Source organism: Pteronotus mesoamericanus, unplaced genomic scaffold, assembly GCF_021234165.1.
Source record: "Pteronotus mesoamericanus isolate MK-2021 breed Mesoamerican mustached bat unplaced genomic scaffold, CSHL_Meso_final contig_50, whole genome shotgun sequence".
NCBI lineage: Eukaryota > Metazoa > Chordata > Mammalia > Chiroptera > Mormoopidae > Pteronotus > Pteronotus mesoamericanus.
This window is the reverse complement of record NW_026555186.1, coordinates 14,754,168-14,771,770: the sequence shown is the minus strand read 5'-3', so window position 1 is coordinate 14,771,770 and position 17,603 is coordinate 14,754,168. Positions and strand designations below refer to the sequence as shown.

General features: G+C 50.5%; 2 protein-coding genes across 2 annotated transcripts; one reads left to right on the top strand and one right to left on the bottom strand.

Annotated features, from left to right (window-relative positions):
• Positions 1-751: 751 nt before the first annotated feature.
• IRX2 (iroquois homeobox 2) lies at positions 752-6,068 on the bottom strand. The gene is made up of 5 exons (XM_054578214.1): positions 5,816-6,068; positions 3,949-4,351; positions 2,920-3,633; positions 2,056-2,131; positions 752-1,345 (listed from the first exon to the last, which is right to left on the bottom strand). Exons 1-4 carry the CDS (start codon positions 6,062-6,064, stop codon positions 2,079-2,081), a joined length of 1,419 nt encoding a protein of 472 aa, XP_054434189.1. The 5' UTR covers positions 6,065-6,068; the 3' UTR covers positions 752-1,345; positions 2,056-2,078.
• On the top strand, positions 6,063-10,571 carry LOC129074724 (uncharacterized). Its single transcript, XM_054578645.1, has 6 exons — positions 6,063-6,224; positions 6,800-6,888; positions 7,040-7,154; positions 7,320-7,413; positions 9,573-10,032; positions 10,439-10,571. The coding sequence occupies exons 1-6, from the start codon at positions 6,063-6,065 to the stop codon at positions 10,569-10,571; spliced, it is 1,053 nt and encodes a 350-aa protein (XP_054434620.1).
• Positions 10,572-17,603: the final 7,032 nt, after the last annotated feature.

The window sequence follows — 17,603 nt, the reverse complement described above, 5'->3', positions numbered from 1 at the left end:
CTTTTATGATACTAATCAAAGGAAATATGTTACTTGACTACAAATTCTAGACTTGTCCTATAATTAGATAGTGAGTAACACAATAACGAGGCAATAGTCTAAGGGTGTTTAAGCTTTTCTTTTCCCCTAGGGTAAGGGTGAGAGTCACTGAGAGGAAAATAAATCTCTCCTCCCAGTTTTTGTCTTGTGTTTAATGTGAGTTATATGAAAAGGAAAGTGAAAAAGTCATTCAATAAATCTGAATAATCTATGCCAATTTGGATAATTCAGGCTTTAAAACAAACAATTATTTCCATCAGTAATTTATGGTGGGGATGTGGCTCTCTGTTATCCATGTTACCACAATTTTCCAGTTTACTTTATTGGGAAGGTTCAATAAGCCAGGATCTGAAATACATATTACATGGATCCTAAACCATAAGGGTGTCAGGTCACTTTATTTTGTCAAGTTTGGTTTTTGTTTTTTTATATATATTATACTAACGAGTATTTTGCATATCTAGGGCAAAAAAATTTTAATTTCTTTTAATACATGTGTATATAATCTAAAATCATAGGTATCTCCCTATTGTTTATTTTTCTTCCAACTTCCCTGTGCTTTTAATGAGCAGGAGGGGGAGATTATTTTACACATTATCATTAAAAATCCTGTTTGAAGTCAGATCACCTGGGGGAGGGACTGCTATCAGTGGGGCTCTCTACCCAAATCACCCTTTTAAGAAAAAAGAGCCCCAAACACCATATTGCTGTAGTCTAGTCTGTTTTTATTTACAATTTAAGATATAAATTAGTAAAGAATTATTGTTAAACAACCAACAAAGATTGTATAACCAGCAATGTTCAAATAAAAACCAGGCAGAATTTATTTACAAAAAGTTTAGATTCCATTGCAATACAACTTGCATAAATTACTAGAAGCTTTATATCATTATAAAAATAAATATCAAATTTGTTTCCACTTTTTAAGTACTCAAGTTTTTCAATCACGTTTTATTTCTACTGTGTACATCTTTTACAAATAAATTTTACAGTAAATCCTATCACACCTATAGCATATATACCGTGGCAATGAAGTGATCAATTCAAGATATCCTGAGAAAAAAGATTGTTTTCAAAAGTCACACATACATTGGGGAAGCTATACTATGCCAACAAATTCACGTATATCCAACAAAAGTCTGCTCCATTAGTCTGGGTTGACAGTGCTCTGTGGCTCCTTCTTTTACAGTGGCACAAGATGCGGTCCCGGTGAGAGAGCGGCTTTTTATATCTGTGTATTTATTAACTTGGGAAGAGAGAATGGCCTGCTGACTTTTTTTTTTTCCAAAGCAATTGTGACACCTACCTGTGGACCAAGGAAAAAACCAAATCATCCCAAATCCTTCAGTTCCACACCAACATTATCACATTACAAAAAGGATTCATCTGAAAGGGTTCAGCCTCTTTCCCACCTTCAACATGTGTAATAAGTAATATTGCCTATTTGTAAAAATAGCTATTTTTTTTTTTAATACTACTGTGAGCCAGATGATCTGCAGGGTCCTGTCTAGTCCATCTGGTCACGGGGGGTGGGCCTACTAAAAGATGAGCGCTTCTTGTCTATCAGTCTTACTCTGCAAACATCCTCTAGAAAGGCTTCTGATACCAAGTTTCAGTAACACTAGCTCATCAAAGCAAGTGTCTATTCTGTGACTAGCAGAGTAAAGACACTCCGTATTGCACACAAATTCCCAGGTTGAGAAAACAGTGTGTGTGTGTGTGTGTGTGTGTGAGTGTGTGTGTACACACACATATTTTACACACACACTCACACACTCATTCTATTCCCATTAAAGAAGTAATTCTTCAAAGCAGAACTTGAGCAAAAAAAAAAAAAAAAGACTCTATAAAAGAACAAATCCTCTCCCACTTAAAGGGGAGAAGACCAAGAAGATTGCAATGCTGTCCTCAGATCCCATGACGAGAAGCAAGAAATAGACATTAAGCAAGTTTAAAGAGTAATTGGTGCAGGGAGGCTCCCCCAGGGTGGGCGGAAACACCAAGGTGCCCACTTACTTGCATTGCTGTGCTCGGCCCTTCTATAGGTAGGGCTGGACGCCCCCACCAACCACGGTGCAGCCCTCACTGGCATCTGTCAGAGGAGGGGGCAGTTAGTCAGAACCAACCCCACAGCCATCTGTCTCCCAGACAGCAGCACAGCCACCAGCCCGCACACCCAGGAATGCACACCCAGGAACGCTCCCTGTATTGGGCAACCAGTTAGGGCAACCTGACTGTCCACCACACTCTCCTGAAACATATTTTGGTCGCATTTCTTAGTTCTCATTTTTTTGTCCCCTTGAGCTCCTTTTACAGGTCTTACCAGCTCAAGCCCAAATTACGAGCAACAGAGGCAATATAGAGAAAGGGAGAGAAAGGAAAAAGGCTCTGGCTTTCTATTTTGAAGAACTAAGGCCTCTGGGAATAACTGGAACGTTTGGTTTCCTTTCAGTCAAAGGCAGAAGGAGAGACTCTATTAACAACAAAACACAGGAAACTGAAGCTCAGTCAGTGGGGAGACAAGCTGTAATTTGCATTTTGTGGCAGTTTGTCTTTGCGAAACTAAAACTGTCTTGATGACGATGGCCATGAAAATAACTCACTCACTCACTCACTCACTCACTCACTCGAGGTAGGACTTATTGCAAGGCAAAGATCGAATGGCTCATCCCACCTCTCTTTTTGGAGTCACCATTCCCTTCCCTTCTCCTAACTTTTAGTCAAAGTGTGATGCATTCACTTTTCTTTAAGTTACAAATGTTCCCCCTGCATATCCATGGGTCAGATCTCCAGGACCCTTCCCCGGGTTTCTTGAGAGTGCTGACTAACCGGGCCCCGCTGGCTGTCCCTCCCAAAGAATCCGCAGCCGCAGCAGCCTACCTTTCTTGGGCTCGTAGCCGCTGCCCGGGGGCCGGTAGTGGGGCTCGAGTGGATGCGCGCCTGCCTTGCCCGCGTCGCTGCCCGCCTTGGGCGCCGAATGCAGCGCCTCTCCGGGGCCTGAGGCCGCTGCGTTGTATCGCAAGAGCCCCTGGCCCTGCAGCGCCGCGTTCAAGTTCCCGTAGTTTGTGTAGTTGCCATAGAAGGGCGACGTGTAGTAGAGGTGGCGGCCGAGTAGCGGGGACGCCGGATAGGGCGAGCCGCCCGGCGGAGCCCCGGACGAGGCGGGAGCTGCGGCCGTGGGCAGCCCAGGCGGCACGCAGCCGGGACCCATGCTAGGCTGCTTGAGGTCCGACGTAGCGATCTCGGCCAGAGACCACAGCTTGGGTTTGCTGGCGGGCTGAGGCGCGCCAGGGGACGTCCGGCTGCCCAGGGGCGTCTTGCCGCCGCCGCCACCGCGGGGCGCGGCCTCAGGCTGGGGGCTCAGCAACGGTGCCTCCACGCCAGTGAGCGGTGACGAGGTCACGGCCTTGGATGGCGCCAGGTCCCGCTCTCCCTCCTCCTCATCGTCTTCGTCGTCCTCCAGGTCGTCGTACTTATCCTTGCACTCCGAACCCGATTCGCACAAGGGGTCACTGGCACGGCACGGCAGCTTCTCCCCGTCCGACTCGGCAGAGCACGAGTGATCAGTGAGCGAGTCGACGTGCAGGCTGATCCCTGCAGGGGCGCGGGCACCGTCTGTGGCACGTGGAACAGCGCAAGCACCAGGGGCCCCTCTGCCCCATGTTCAGGTGTACCAGGCCCTGCCCATTACATTCCTCACCTCCACCCAGAACCTGCCACCGCCTAGGGGGAGCACAGCCTTCCGGGAAAGCACCCTGAGGAATCTCTAGGCCCACTCCTGCCAGGAGGCAGGGGCTCCAGGCTGGAACCTGGGCTGTCGGGCCTGGAGTGTCCTCCCCTCCCTCAGCTCTGCACCCCGCCTAGGAAGAAAACTCCCCGAAACCTAGAGCCAGCCGAGACCTCGCTCACCTTCGTCCTCCGCGGATGTCTCGGTGCCCTCCTGTGCCTTATCTGGGCTCTCCTTGCTCCTTGTCGCGTCACCCTCCTCCTCGTCCTCGTCCTCGCTTTTGTTCCTCGGGGCCCACGTCATCTTGTTCTCCTTCTTGAGGCGCCGGCGCGCATTGGCGAACCAGGTGGAGACCTGCGTAAGGGTCATCTTGGTGATGATGGCCAGCATGATCTTCTCACCCTTGGTGGGGTAGGGGTTCTTGCGGTGTTCGTTGAGCCAGGCCTTGAGCGTTGCCGTGGCATCCCGCGTGGCGTTCTTGCGATATGCCGGATCATTGAGCTGGTAGGGGTAGGCCGCGCTGCCATATGGATGGTAGCTGATGGCACCCGTCATCCCAGTAGTGTGCGCGTCGTAGGGCGTGCCCTAGAACCGACAAGAGCCTGGTGATTGGGGTGCGCGGGTACCTGGCAGGCAACCGCCCGAAGGCGATCCCACGGCCAGTCCGCGACCGCCTTTCCCACGGCGAGTCTCCCGCGGTGGAGCCGCACTTCTGGCAGCATCAGAGCAGGGGGGAAAAAAACTCGGCGCGTTATTAAGGCCAGCTGTTGATCTCTCTCTCTCTCTCTCTCTCTCTCACACACACACACACACACACACACACGCACGCACGCACGCACGCACAGAAAGTGCTGCAGCTTTATTCGCAAATTTTTGAACTATTTCACTTTCCTAAAATGGCATATCTTCTCCTGTAAAATCCCTAGGCCGCGAGTACGGGCGCACGCAAACACGCAGGCACACAGAGGCCCGAAGATAGTTCCTTGATATCTAAATTTCTCTGGATTCGCAAGTGCTGCGGCCTCCCCCCTCCCAACCAACACACGCACACTCCCCCTACCCCGCCCTTACATGGTTAAAAAACCACCCCGAGCCCCCGCTCCGCTATTCACTGCTCCAAAGCTCCGCAAATCCAATTTGCAACTCAGAAGCCAGTCACCGTTTCGAATTCTTCAAATACGCGGTAATTAGCATTTTAATTCAGCCTTTAACGTTTAAATTCGAGGCATTTGCAGCCTTCACCAAAGCCCCAGCTACTCAGTCGCTGCCCTGGAATTCCACCGAGGGCGGGCAGTGTCGGCAACCCCTTAAACGGCCTCAATCGCCCGAAACGCGCTCCACCGACACCATCGTGGGACCCAGCATCAGACCCAAGGCGCGTGGGCCGACCCCAGGACCGGGGAGCAGGAGCTGCTTTCGGTGCCCAGGGGCACCTGACGGGCCACATGTCCGCCGACACTTTTTTCGAAAGCACAGCCTGCGGTACAGATTAAGAACCAGACCGAGGCGGGCTGGGCCAGGCCCCGGAGCCCCGGTTTATGCTTCGCTCCCTCCCCCAAGCCGGTAACCGAGCCCCCCACCCCGCCCCCCGCCCAAGCCCCGCAAGTAACTGCTAAGCGCCAGGCAGACGTCCCGGAGGTCCCAGTGGCGCCGAACCTCGCACCGCGCGCAGACAGAAGCGAGCCCCGAGCCCGCTCCGGACTCCTCACCAAGCTTCGGTACCTGAACTAAGGACAACCCACAACAGAACCCGATACCAGCGTAGGTGTACTTTCCAGGCTCTTTGGGAAAAATTACCCCGGGAGCCTAAGGGAAACGGCGCGGGTCCAGGCCCGTGCTCAAGAACAGCGCCGGCCGGCCGTGTTGCCTCTCACCCCGGCCTCTGGTCCCTCCAGCGGCGCGGCGGCCTGAGTCGGCGACTCGGGAGCCACCGCCCACGGCACGTTTCCCGCGCCCCCCGCTCGCGGATTCCCGGGCCCTCTTCGTCTGCGTCCCGATCAGGGTGCCCACGCCCGGGTGTCCCGCGTCCCTGCCCGCCCGCGCGGTTACCATGTAGGAAGGGAAGCCAGCGGCGGCGGCGGCGGCGTCGGCCGAGTACTGCAGCGGGCTGCCGAAGCCAGTGGCCGCCTGCGCCGTGAAGGCCGCCGAGCCCGGGTAAGGGCTAAACGCGGAGCCCGACGCGGAGCGGGCCAGCTCCTCGCTGCGCGGCGCCGCCAGTGCCGAAGCGCCGTACGCTGGGCACGAGTAAAGCGCCAGCGAGCCGGGCGCCTGGTACAGGTAGCCCTGCGGGTAGGACATGGTGGGCGCGGGGCCCGCGTCACACCGAGCAGCTGGCAGGGCTCGCGGCGCCCTCCATCCACGCCCGACCGGGGCGCGGCGCGGCGGCGGGCGCGGAGGTGTCGGGCCGAGGCAGGCCGACCCGCGCACTAGCCCGGGCGGCCCGCGGGCCGGGGGAGCGGTGGGACGGCGGCAGTGACTGCAGTGGCGGCGGCAGCGTGGAGCCAGTGGGCGCAGCCGCGCGCCAGGACGGCGGTCGGGGTTTGGGGGAGTCTGGAGTCGGGAGTGAGGAGTTGAGGAAGGAGCGCTCGAGTTTCCGAGGGACATTGGAACGCGGAGCTGTCCGTCACGCGCTCATCTGCATATTCGGGCGCCCGCCCCCTCCCTGGCTCCGCCTGCTCCGCGCGATCCAGCTGCCCAGCCGCAGCTGGGGGAGGAGTCCGGAGCCGGGAGGGGAGGAGAGGGGAAGGCCGAGTTGAGGGGGGCTGCAGCGAGGGAGGAAAGGGGAGGGAGGGACGCGCAGGCTTTTGTGGCGCAGCCGCCTCTCGCGCAGCCCCGGCCCCGAGGCTCTCGGCCCCACAACCTGGAGGGGCCGAGAGCAGCGTGTCCCGTCGCGCACCCCCTCCCACTCGCTTGTACTCCCAGCCGGGTTCCCCACTCCCGCCCTAGTCACCCTCTCACCTCCCCCACCCACCCCCGCCACCCCGTCCCAATGCAGCCACTGGCCCGCCCCCCAGCTCTGCACGCGAGGACTAGAAAGAGGCCTCCTGCAGTCTGGCCAGGCTGGTAGGCTTGGTGGATGAACGTTCCGAGCCCCCCTCTTCACCCGGAACAGGCCTGCCCAGGTGACTGCGTGCTGGACCCCCGTGTGCCTGCCGACAGCTTACGGGATGATTGTGGGGGTGCGGGGAATGAAGGCACAGGCAGCCCGAATCATCCTGGGGGTGGCGTACGCGGCACTTACTTCCACCTTCCTGGGTCTACTCTGCTTCACAGTGGGAGGCGCCCCGCTTGGCCTCGCGTCTGTTCGCCTGCCCCGCGCTGCGCAGCGTGCACCCGCGGGACCCGGATCCGGGGCTCCTTCGCTGCGAACTGCCAGGAGAGCCCTGAGGTGAGCCTTCTGCCCCAAAGTCCATGATGGAGACCAGGGTCCATGGGTGTTAGCACTTTCCGATGTTGGGAATGTTTTAAAACACGTTGCCAGAGCTTCACCTCCAAAAGGGTTTTGTTTTAAAAACTTGAGTTCTCTTTCGGATTTGTGTTCTAAAACCCTCAGGGGAATGACTGCCACTGGACAGACAGACCGCTCTGGCACGACGTGAAGCTAAGAATTCGTGGCTCGGGAGCAGTCGGCAGCGCAGGTAGCTCAGGTAACGCGTCTCGGGAGGTACTTCGCGGGGCCTAGGGACAGATGCTTGGCTATGGAACCCCGAAAATCTCCCGAACCTCATTCCTGCTGCACCCCTCTCACACCGGGGGTCCAAGGAAGAGGAGACCGGGAATCACCGAAGGGGAACTCTCGCTTCACAAGGAGTCTGGTGTGTGCCGGTGTGAGTGGGGGCGCCCACCCAACAGGTGCCTCTTTCTCGAAGGCCATCTCGGGGAGGGGGTGACCTCTAAGGGGAGAACACCTTAGATGGGAGCCCCGGCCTTCAGCTCTCCTTCCCTCACACCTCTTCCGCCCTCTCACCCACCCCCTGTTCCCCAGTCCTGTTGGCTCTGCAACTCTTGTAACGGCCTCCGTTTATCGAGTATCCGTCGGGTCGCTGGGTAAGGCTGCAAGGCAGGATCGCGAGCCCCTGCATCAGCGTGGGCTCACGGAGAACCTTCAAGACACAGGCTGAGTTTGATCGTGCCCATATCCAAGGGGATCAGTTGCAAATTGTACTCCTTGGCCTGCAGGCATGTCACTTCTGGTAGGTGCGGTCCAGGCAGTTACACTCGCCGCCTTTCTCTGCTAGCCACCAACCCGGACGCCCTTCACCAGCCCTCACACTCCGTCCCCCATTCCTCCCCCCACCGCTGTTCCTACAGACCTCAGCCCTGCCCCCTCTATCCATCAATCTTCACTTGGCCCCCCGGCACAGCACTCCCCACCACCACTCCCCTCCGCACACAGCACTTCCCACGCACTTCGGGCCTCTGCAAGAACCCGGCAGAGGCGGTCCAACAATGCTTCCACCCCAAGTGGGACGTCCGAATTCCGTGCAGGGCCGATATTTTAAATCAATGACTGTAGAAAGAAAAAGGAAAAAGAAAGAGAGGATAAAGGGCCCAGCCGCCCTGTGGAGCTCGCCAGTGACAGGATCTATGACATTTTTGGTCTTTCTGGAGGGAATTTGGCCGGGAAGAAGCTGTAAATGAGTCGTGCACACTTGGATGACAAGCAGAGGCAGCAACAGATCAGATTGCAGCCTTTTGGTTCTCTTCCATTTAAATAGTTTAAGTGAAAAATATCAGGTCTAATTTTTTTATCTCCAAGAAGGAATGGCCTCAAGAATTTCCATTTCTAAAGACCAGTTCCTGCTGTGGTTTCATTAGCATTTGGGGCTCAGCCCCTCACCCTCCCTCCCTCTTCCCCTACTGATCTCTGCCAGGGGCAGAAAAGAAAACAGCGAATTATTACAAAAACATCCCCAGTTTGGAGCAAGAATGTATGCTCGGAATACACTCGATTTTGACATCAATTAAGTATCTAACCAGACAAGTGCACGTGGCTTTGGAGGGTCTCCCGCTTGCCCAGGGTGCGTATCCAGAAACACTGCCTGCTCCCTCTCTGCTCGGTGCTGCTGATTCTAAAGACAGCCTCTTCCTGAGTGTATTTTCCCCCCAGCAATTACACTCCTCCACTGAAATCTAAATTTTCCATACTGCTGCCTGCTACTAATAAAAACCGTCTACCTTGCACTATTAAACAGTCGAATCGCACTACATGCCGTTTTTATTGGTAGTGACTGTAGCAAATTAAAATGCCTACGCAGAGACATTAAAACTCACGGTCTGCATTGTTACTGGAATATATAACTCCGTTTCGATTTAAAGCTCCCTGATTTTGTAAAATCACTTTTCCTTTTCTTAGATTAAAGTTGGCTTGGCCTTCTTTTTGAAAAATCAATCGAAAAGACACGCTGCAAGGGTCGAGGCCAAACGCAGTGGCTCCGTGCGTGGCCGACTGCGAGGGTGGCCTGGGCTTCTTCGCACTGCGTGTCCGGCCACTGCGGGGAGAGCCGCTCCCGGGGAGCAGGGACCTGGACGCATTGCTTACGGGCGCAGAGGGGCATTCGGGCGGGCAGAGAGCCGGGGAGCGTCTGGCTCTTGGCTTCTGCTTCTTTCCAGTTACCATCCGAGCTGTACTGGTGGATAGAAAGGGCAGGCACACGAGGGAAACCCAGGAACTGCGTCGACGGTGCGAGCAATTGCGGGGACCGTGTGCACTTCCAGATTGACAGTAGAGCCCTTCCGTCCCCTGTGTGTGCATTTTTTAAAAAGGTGTGTAACAGGGTCACATTTTTGTTTCTTGTCCCCACAGTGGCCGCTGCACCTAGAACACAGTGGCGTAGACGTGCATATTTCAAGGAGCCGGGTTCCCCGCGAGGCCAAGCCCTGAGAAACGCCAGAATCGCGGCCAGGGCTCCAGAGCTCCAGGGCTCTCCCGGAGAGCGGCAGCCGCGGGCCCAGGCGCTCTGCAGACGCGGCAAGATCTGGCTCCTCCAGCCGCGGAGAGGCCGGATAGGCGCGGGCCCGAAGTCGTGCTTGCGGGCGGCGAGGGGGCGCTGTGGCCCGCCACTGCGGCCTCATCCCTGCAACGGTGGCCCCAGCGACGTCCCCAGCCACCGACGGGTGGCGGGCGCTCCTGCCCTGGCGCGACCTACCTCTTCCCTTGTAGTTTTAATTCGGGGAAGAACAATTTTATCAAGCATTGCAATAAACCTACTCCGCACACGACCTTTTTCCTCATTGTCTTATTACCCCGGGTTCCGCTGGACTTTGTAAGATTTTGGTGAATATGTTGGGGTGTGTAATTTTTTATTTTGTCAATTAAGATTAATATATAGACTTTACATGGTTCTCCTTCATGGAGAACACTTAACGTGTAAGAAGTTTCAGCATATCAAAGCATATTCCTATGGCGTTCCTAAAGAAGGTCCCTCCTGTCCCAGGACCTCCTATTGGTAGAGAGAGTGACAGCAAGAAAGAAAAAGGCAAGGAGAATGAGAAGTGTAGCACTGCAATCTTTATTTTTTTTTCTTTTCCTTACTTTTCTTTCTCTACTTTTCTCTCTCTAAAACAGAAATACGTCGTTATAAATTTAACAAAATTTAAATCAAAATGAAAAATATCTTTCAAGCGTGTTGTTGGTCCGCCCTCTCGGCATTTGTTGAGTATGTTTTGTAGGCTTTCCAATGCAGCGGTGTGTCCAGAGTACCCAACTCGCTTCAGATGCTACGACGTGCGCCTGGAAAACACGCGCAGAGGGGACACTGCACAAGTGGAAGGGTCCCCCACCGTTCCTGTCCTGAAACGCTGAGCGGGAGTGCAGCTCGGAGTTCTTCTACGGGCCCGAAGGCCCGGGCTGTTCCGGGAGCGCCGGGGGCCGCTCCGAGGGGACCCAGAGACTGGGGAGGTCCCCGGACGGCGGGTGCGCTCCTTCTTTACATCCTAAAACCAGAGTTCTCACTTCCTGGGCTCCTCCCCACTTAACTGACTCTAGCTCGTAATTACGGCGAGGTCTCTTCCTTGCTTACTAGTCCCTCCCGATTTCCTTAAGTGGGCAGCACAACTCCCACCCTCCCCACCAATGACCCGCGTCCAACGTGCTTCCTGAAGGTTCTCTCCCCGCTATGCCCGGAGAATCCTCGTCTCTCCTTTTCTCGGCATCTCGAGGACTCTGTCCTCTTGCTTCTCTGCCCTTTTCCTCCCGTCCCTCTTCTCGTTGCCCCTTGGCCGACTTCCCCTCTCCGCGCAGGCCCCGCGCGCTCTGGCCCAGGGCTTCCCGTCCGCGTTTGCCTCGCCGATTTCGGCCGCTCTGAATTGGGAGGGGGCGCGGTGAGGAGCAGGGGAGCGCAGGGAAAGAAGAAAGAGGGAATGGCCGGAGACTGGGCAGGCCAGAATTCTTTCAAGAGATCGGAGTCACAGCAGACCCGTTTCCACAACAGCGAAGACCCGAGTGCCCTGTTCTTCATCCGTGGTTGTTTGGAAGGAGAAAAGTTGGCAGCGCTCAGCCTTTTCACCTTTACACCCTCCCACTCTTAACATAGCGACCCTCAAACTGAGCGACGCAGACACAGGCGCGCGCGCATGCTTCCCAGAGAGGTCTGCGCCGCCGTTGCAGCTATTCCGGACGAGTGGAAACAGATGAAGAGTTGTCAGTTGTTGGTTTTTTGGGTTTTTTTTTTTTTTTTTCATGTTTCTGCAAGACAGTCTTCGGAAGAACTTAGCTCACCCCATCTCTCGCCCTGCTGGCAGCTGCTCCATCGCTCTGTGCTCACTGTTTTAAACACCAGAGCGCACCTCCGAGGTGGCCACGGCATTTTCGGGTGTGAGAGCCCAGGAGGGCGCAGAGACCGCAGGAGGCCGCTCTGACCCGGAGGGAACAATTAGGACTCCTCGCTCGCAAGAAAACATTGGAGAAAGAAGATTTCCGCTAGTCCTTTGAAAATTACTTTTATATAACAAGCGAGGTTCTCCAGAGCGTTTGTCTGGGTCCATGTTTCACATTCTTTGGCTAACATTAAGTTGGTTTGTGTCCCTCAGATCACCAATTCTGCAGCACTGTGGACACTCGCACTTGCCGTCCTGCCCTTCCTGCACACTCTGGCACCTTCTGATGCACAAGGGATTGCGTAGGTAAGGAAAGGGAAGGTGTGTTGTTATTTTTTCCTTTTTCAAAACTAGAGAAAGGCAGAAAGAAAAACTTTGACAAATGTGAGTGTATTAAAAGTAAACACGTAGGTTTAACAGAAAATAAATTTCAGACACTGACCCTGAGAGAAGATAATATACAGCACTTGTAAGTGACAAAGGCTGCTCTGCTAATCATAAAGAATTCTGACAGTGCTTGAAGACAAGACATCCCTTGGAAAACGGGTCAGGGACAGGCACAGACCCTCTGCAATGAGAACTAAAACACCATGTAGCAAAGCTGTGCACCCTCACTAGTGATGGGAAAATGTGCGGACAGTATACAAGGTGCCACTTTACACCCCCTGGATGACACCAACCAGGCCCTGGTGTGCAGAGCCAGGCAGGTCTCTTGCACTGCTGTGCAAGTTTCAATGACCCTAAAGAAGTTAGGAAGATGTGGCAACAAATGAAAGAGCAGGAGATGCCCACATCCTGTCACCCTGCAACTCCTGGGCTCATTTTCCACCACAGAGAAAATGCCAGGCACAGCGCGTGCAACATTGTTTGTAAAGTGCAAGCCTGGACACCTCCCGGATGGTAATCAGGAGAGCCCTGGGCAAAGAATGGGGCAGATTCATGGAACAGGATGTGCCCTTGGGCTGAAAATGAAGGAAACAGCTCCACTTGTATCAATATGAATAAGTCCTGAGAGTATAAAGTTGGGTGGGAAAAGTAATAATTAAAAAGAAGGATGAAGAGATGGTGGTAAGATGTAGAAGGACGCTCTTCCCTGTTCAGCACTCTAAGAGCCCTGGCCAAGTGGTGCGGGAAGAGTGGGGTCAGCTGTATTAGCAATATTTTATTGCCGAGAAATATATCTGAAATAAATGAGAAAAAATGGTAATAATTATTAACTTTGAATGATGGTTACCTGGGATTATGCTTTTCTGCATAGTTTTATGGTATGAAATATTTTATGTCTTGAATATTAAAAAATAAGTGCTGTTGTTTAAAAGGTGTGTCCTAGGACACAAGTATAAGTACTTTCTTTTTAAAAAAATTCATAAAAGTTTACATTCTTCATCTCTTTATTCCTTTCTCTCTTCCTCTCTCTATTATACCATCCTTCAAAAAACATAAACAGTGTCCTGGATCTGCAGTCTAGACCTTTAAGCTGATAGTCACTTGTGTGCATGTCCTGAGCCGTTTATCCAAAGCAGACAGGAAAGGCAGTTTCCCAGGCAAGGTGCGGGCCGCTGGCCACTGGCTCTGTTATGGACGGCACACCGAGGCCCCTCTGGAAGTGAAGAGCAGGCCTGGATGCAGCCTGGCTTCCAATGGGCCGCCTGAACATCTCTGTCAAGGGGTGACACACCTTTATTCAGTGTGGAATTCTGCACCTTCTTTTTATATCACAGTGAACACATTTTACAAATTAAAATCGAAATCAGAGAGAGTGGCTGTGAGGAGACAGAAATAAAAGGCCGAGGAGAGGGGCAGAACACAGCCTGGAAAGGGAAAGAGAGAAAAGGTGGCAGCAGCAGGGGGGAGAAAGGAGGAGTCTAGGCTGGTGGCAGGCCCTCTGGCTCTCACTTCCTCTCTCTCAGCATAAAAGGCCATGCCTTTTTGGCCCCTTAGGTCTTTCTAAAACCACTTCACTCCCTGTCTTCATTCTCCCCACTGCAGCCTGAGAAATCTGGATCTTCAAATACAAATCTGCTTAGAGACCTTGCACAGAGGAAGAGGCTTTGAGGCCCAGTCCTGTGGCCAGGCCTCATTACATGATTACATGGTCTCCATGTGTCATTCTGTTCCTCAACCTGTTCAGAGCCTGGCTGAAAGAAGGGCACTGTTTCCTTGGAACCACCAAGCTTTCAAAAATTCCTATATAGCCAAAAGCCTATGGAGCTTGCTTCTGCCAGCAGCTGGTGGGGTGGCTGTGTGCTACTTTCTGCTCAGGGTACCCTGGTGCACGTGCCCTTCCAACTGCAGCCACACTTTTTTCCCACTCTTAACCTTTGCAGGTTGCTTCCCACCATCAGCCCCTTCTCCATGGTTCTCATTCACCCCTTGTCCTTGGAGCCCAGAGCTGCTAGTGTTAGTCTGTGGTGGTTTTCTGATCTCTGTCCTACTCCTGACTCTAAGCCTGGCAAGTCCTGGGCTCTAGAAAAATACTGACTAAGTGAATGAATGAATGAATGAATGGCTTGCTCTTGGTTACCTGCCTTTACTTGTAAAAGGCACAGCAGCATGTTGAGGGAGAGAAACAAAAAACAATCAGGGCACTTGCTCACATTTCAGCCCTGCTTCTTCTTTGGAGATATCTCTGCACCTGAGCAACATGGATCACACATAATCCAGGCACATTAGATCTTTCCCCAAGCACTCTGGCTTTCCTGTATAAAGCACCATGTATTTTGGATGTTAAATTTTAAGGTCCAATAGATATGAACACTTAAAAAACATTTAGCTTTAAAAATAAATTTCTGAGTTAGCAATCAGCTCAAAACCTTGCATTTCTTGAGGAAAGTGAGTATGCATTTTCATGTTTGCATCTCAAATGACCTGCCCAAGTCTCAGCACATAGTAGGTGCTTAACATGATTGTTCCAGTGAATGAATGAATGCATGCATGGTAACATTTGGAAAAAATGAAACTTGAACAAAACCAAACAGATAATATTTTCAGAAAAAAATTCAGAGTGGGAGTCATAGTATTTAAAAATATTAGATTTCAGCAAGGTTTTTGTAGGCATAAACAAGCTCGTTTTAAAATTTATTTTTAAGGCATGGGTCTTAGCATAGCTAAAGCAGTTTTGACAAAGAAGAATAAAGTGTAAAGAATCTGTCTACCCTATTTCAGGACATTATATAGCCCCAGGAATCAAGGGAGTGTGGTATTGGTGGAGGGATAGACATAGAGTATTGGAACAGGAGAGAACCCAGAAACAAACCCATACAAATATTCCTGGCTTATTTTGACAAAGGTGCAAAACAATTTAATGGAAGAAAGTTAGTTTTCTTGACAAAAGATTTTAGAGCAATTGGACTTTAATAAACAAAGAACAAACAAACCAACAAAAAATAAACCTCAACTCAAATTTTATACTTTATACAAGTTAATTAAAAATGGGTCACTGACTTAAATGTAAAATTGTAAAATTTTTAGAAGAATATAGGAGAAAACCTTCAAAATATAGACCTGGACAAAGAATTCTTAAGACCAGACACCAAAAACACAATTCACAAAAGGAAAGTTTGATAAACTGGACTTCATCCAAATTTAAAACTTTTGTTTTATGAAAGATTCTGCTAAGAGAATGAAAAACGACTGGCAGACAATGAGGAAATATTTGCAAACTATGTATTCAACAAAGGACTAGTATCTAGAATATATAAAGAATATTCACATTTCAACAGTAAAACAAAACAACAAAAACAATCCAGTTAGAATTTGGGCAAAAGACACAAAAACATTTCACCAAAGAGAATATACAGATGACAAATAAGCAAATGAAATGATGCTTAACATCATTAGACATCAAGAAAATGCATATTGAAATCACAGTAAGATGTAAGCTCCTATCAGACTGGCTAAAAAAAAAAATAGTGACAACATCAAATGTTGGTGAGAATTTAAGAAAATTAGATCATTCATATGTTGCTGATGGGAGTGAAAAATGGTACATTCACTCTGGAAAGAAGTTCAGCACTTTCTTATAACACCTGCAATCACAATCTAGTGATGGCATTCTTGAGCATTGGTTTCAAAGAAATAGAAACTTGTGTTCACACAGAGTCCGTGCATAGCAGCTTTATCTGCAGTAGACAAAGAGTGGAACAACCCAAATATCTTCCAGTGGGGCAAGAGCTGAACTGCTGCTCAGCTGTGCACAGGAGTGAGCTATTGGTCTACACAAACTGAATTACTCTCCAGAGAGTGAGGCTAAAGAAGAAAACCAATCCTAAAGGTTATATATTGCATGATTCAGCTTATAGGCTATTTTTGAAATTACAAAATTAAAAAAAATTGAGAACAATTTTACATTTGCCAGGGCTTAAGAGACAAAGGTGGGGGAGTTGTGGGTGGCAGGAGAGAGGTGGACCTGTTTATAAAGGAAACAGGAGGAGTCCTTGTGCTGAGTGGAGTGTTCAGAACCTTGACCTCGTGTGTTTTCAGCGACCTTCAAAGGATAAATAGGAAATGAGTGCTGAAAAAGATGTGAGGCATATAATATACAATATATGATGCCCCTCTGAGCACATGAAGAGAGGGCACATGACAAGGGGACAGTAGAGATGCACCCTCTGAAGATGCAAAGCCAGGAGCAACCTCAGTGTCTTATGCTCTGAGGGGACTGTGATGCAAACAGGAAGAAGCTGCACAAGTTCAAGTCAGACACAGTGATGCATGGGCAGCTCGAATAAGGAACATTTCTTTTTTCTTTTTTTTTTCAAAGATTCATTTATTTATTTTTAAGGAGACAGGAAGGGAGGAAGAAAGAGAGGGGGAGAAACATCAATGTGTAGTTGCCACTCTTACACCCACAACTGGGGAACCTGGCCAACAACCCAGGCATGTGCCCTGACTGGGAATCGAACCTGTGACTCTTTGGTTCTGAGGCTGGTACTCAATCCACTGAGCCACACCAGATAGGGCTCTTTTCTTTTTATTCTCTCTCTCTCTCTTTTATTCTTCACTAGAGGACACTTTTCCACTGCTTTCAGAGAGAAAGTAAGAGAGAGAGGAAGAGAGAGAGAGAAACATCAAGGTGAGAGAGAAACATGGATTTGTTGCCTTCCAAATGCTCCTGGACCTTTTGATTCTGGGAAGACACTCCAGCCAATTGAGCCAAACTGACCAGGGCTAATAGAGAACATTTCTGCATTGTTCTTTTATTTTAAGGGATTCCTAGCAAAGAGATGCACCCCTCTCCCCAGGGTTGCCTAGCTCTTAGGGCAGAGGCTTGGCCAGGAGCAATATTGCATGTGCAAACCAACCAATCCTGTATGTACCCCACTTCCTTATTTGAGACTCATACACCAAGCCAATGTTGTCTGGTCTTAGGTCTTAAATCACCCCAGGGTCTGGTACTTGCCCATTGGAGATCATCCCTGTGCTCCAAAGCCCACCAGAATTATTCAACCTAGCCAGCCCTAAGCTGTTGGACTCTGCCTGGCCTTGCTTTCCCACAGATATCCCAATAAAAGCTCTGGCTTACACCCTCCCCTCATTCTTGCTTCTGCCTCCTGATCAGGAACTGTGTGGTGTGCCCTCCTTTTTCAGGAAAGGTGAGTAATAAATTCTTCTGTCAATGACATTAACCTCTCCAAATTGTTACTTGGTCACCTCCATAAATTAAAATCGCAAAGATGTAGTTCAGAACAGAGAAGAATTCATTGTGTTTTAATTTGAATTTTCAAAACAACTATTGACCTTGATCATCTTTTCATGTGTTTGTTGCCCATCCGTATATCTTTATTTTTGAAGTGTCTGTTCCGTTCTTGGGGTCATTTAAAACCTGTGTGTTTCTTCGAATTATTGCATTATAAGCATTCTTTCTGTATCTTGGTCACAAACATTTTCTCCCAATCTGTGACTAGTGTTTTTAATCTTCTTACTTTATTAATGGAGTTTTTCAACAAGCAAAACTTACAGTTTTGATAACATCGAATTCAAAAAATTCTTTTTGTTTTGTGAAGTGTGTGTGTATGTC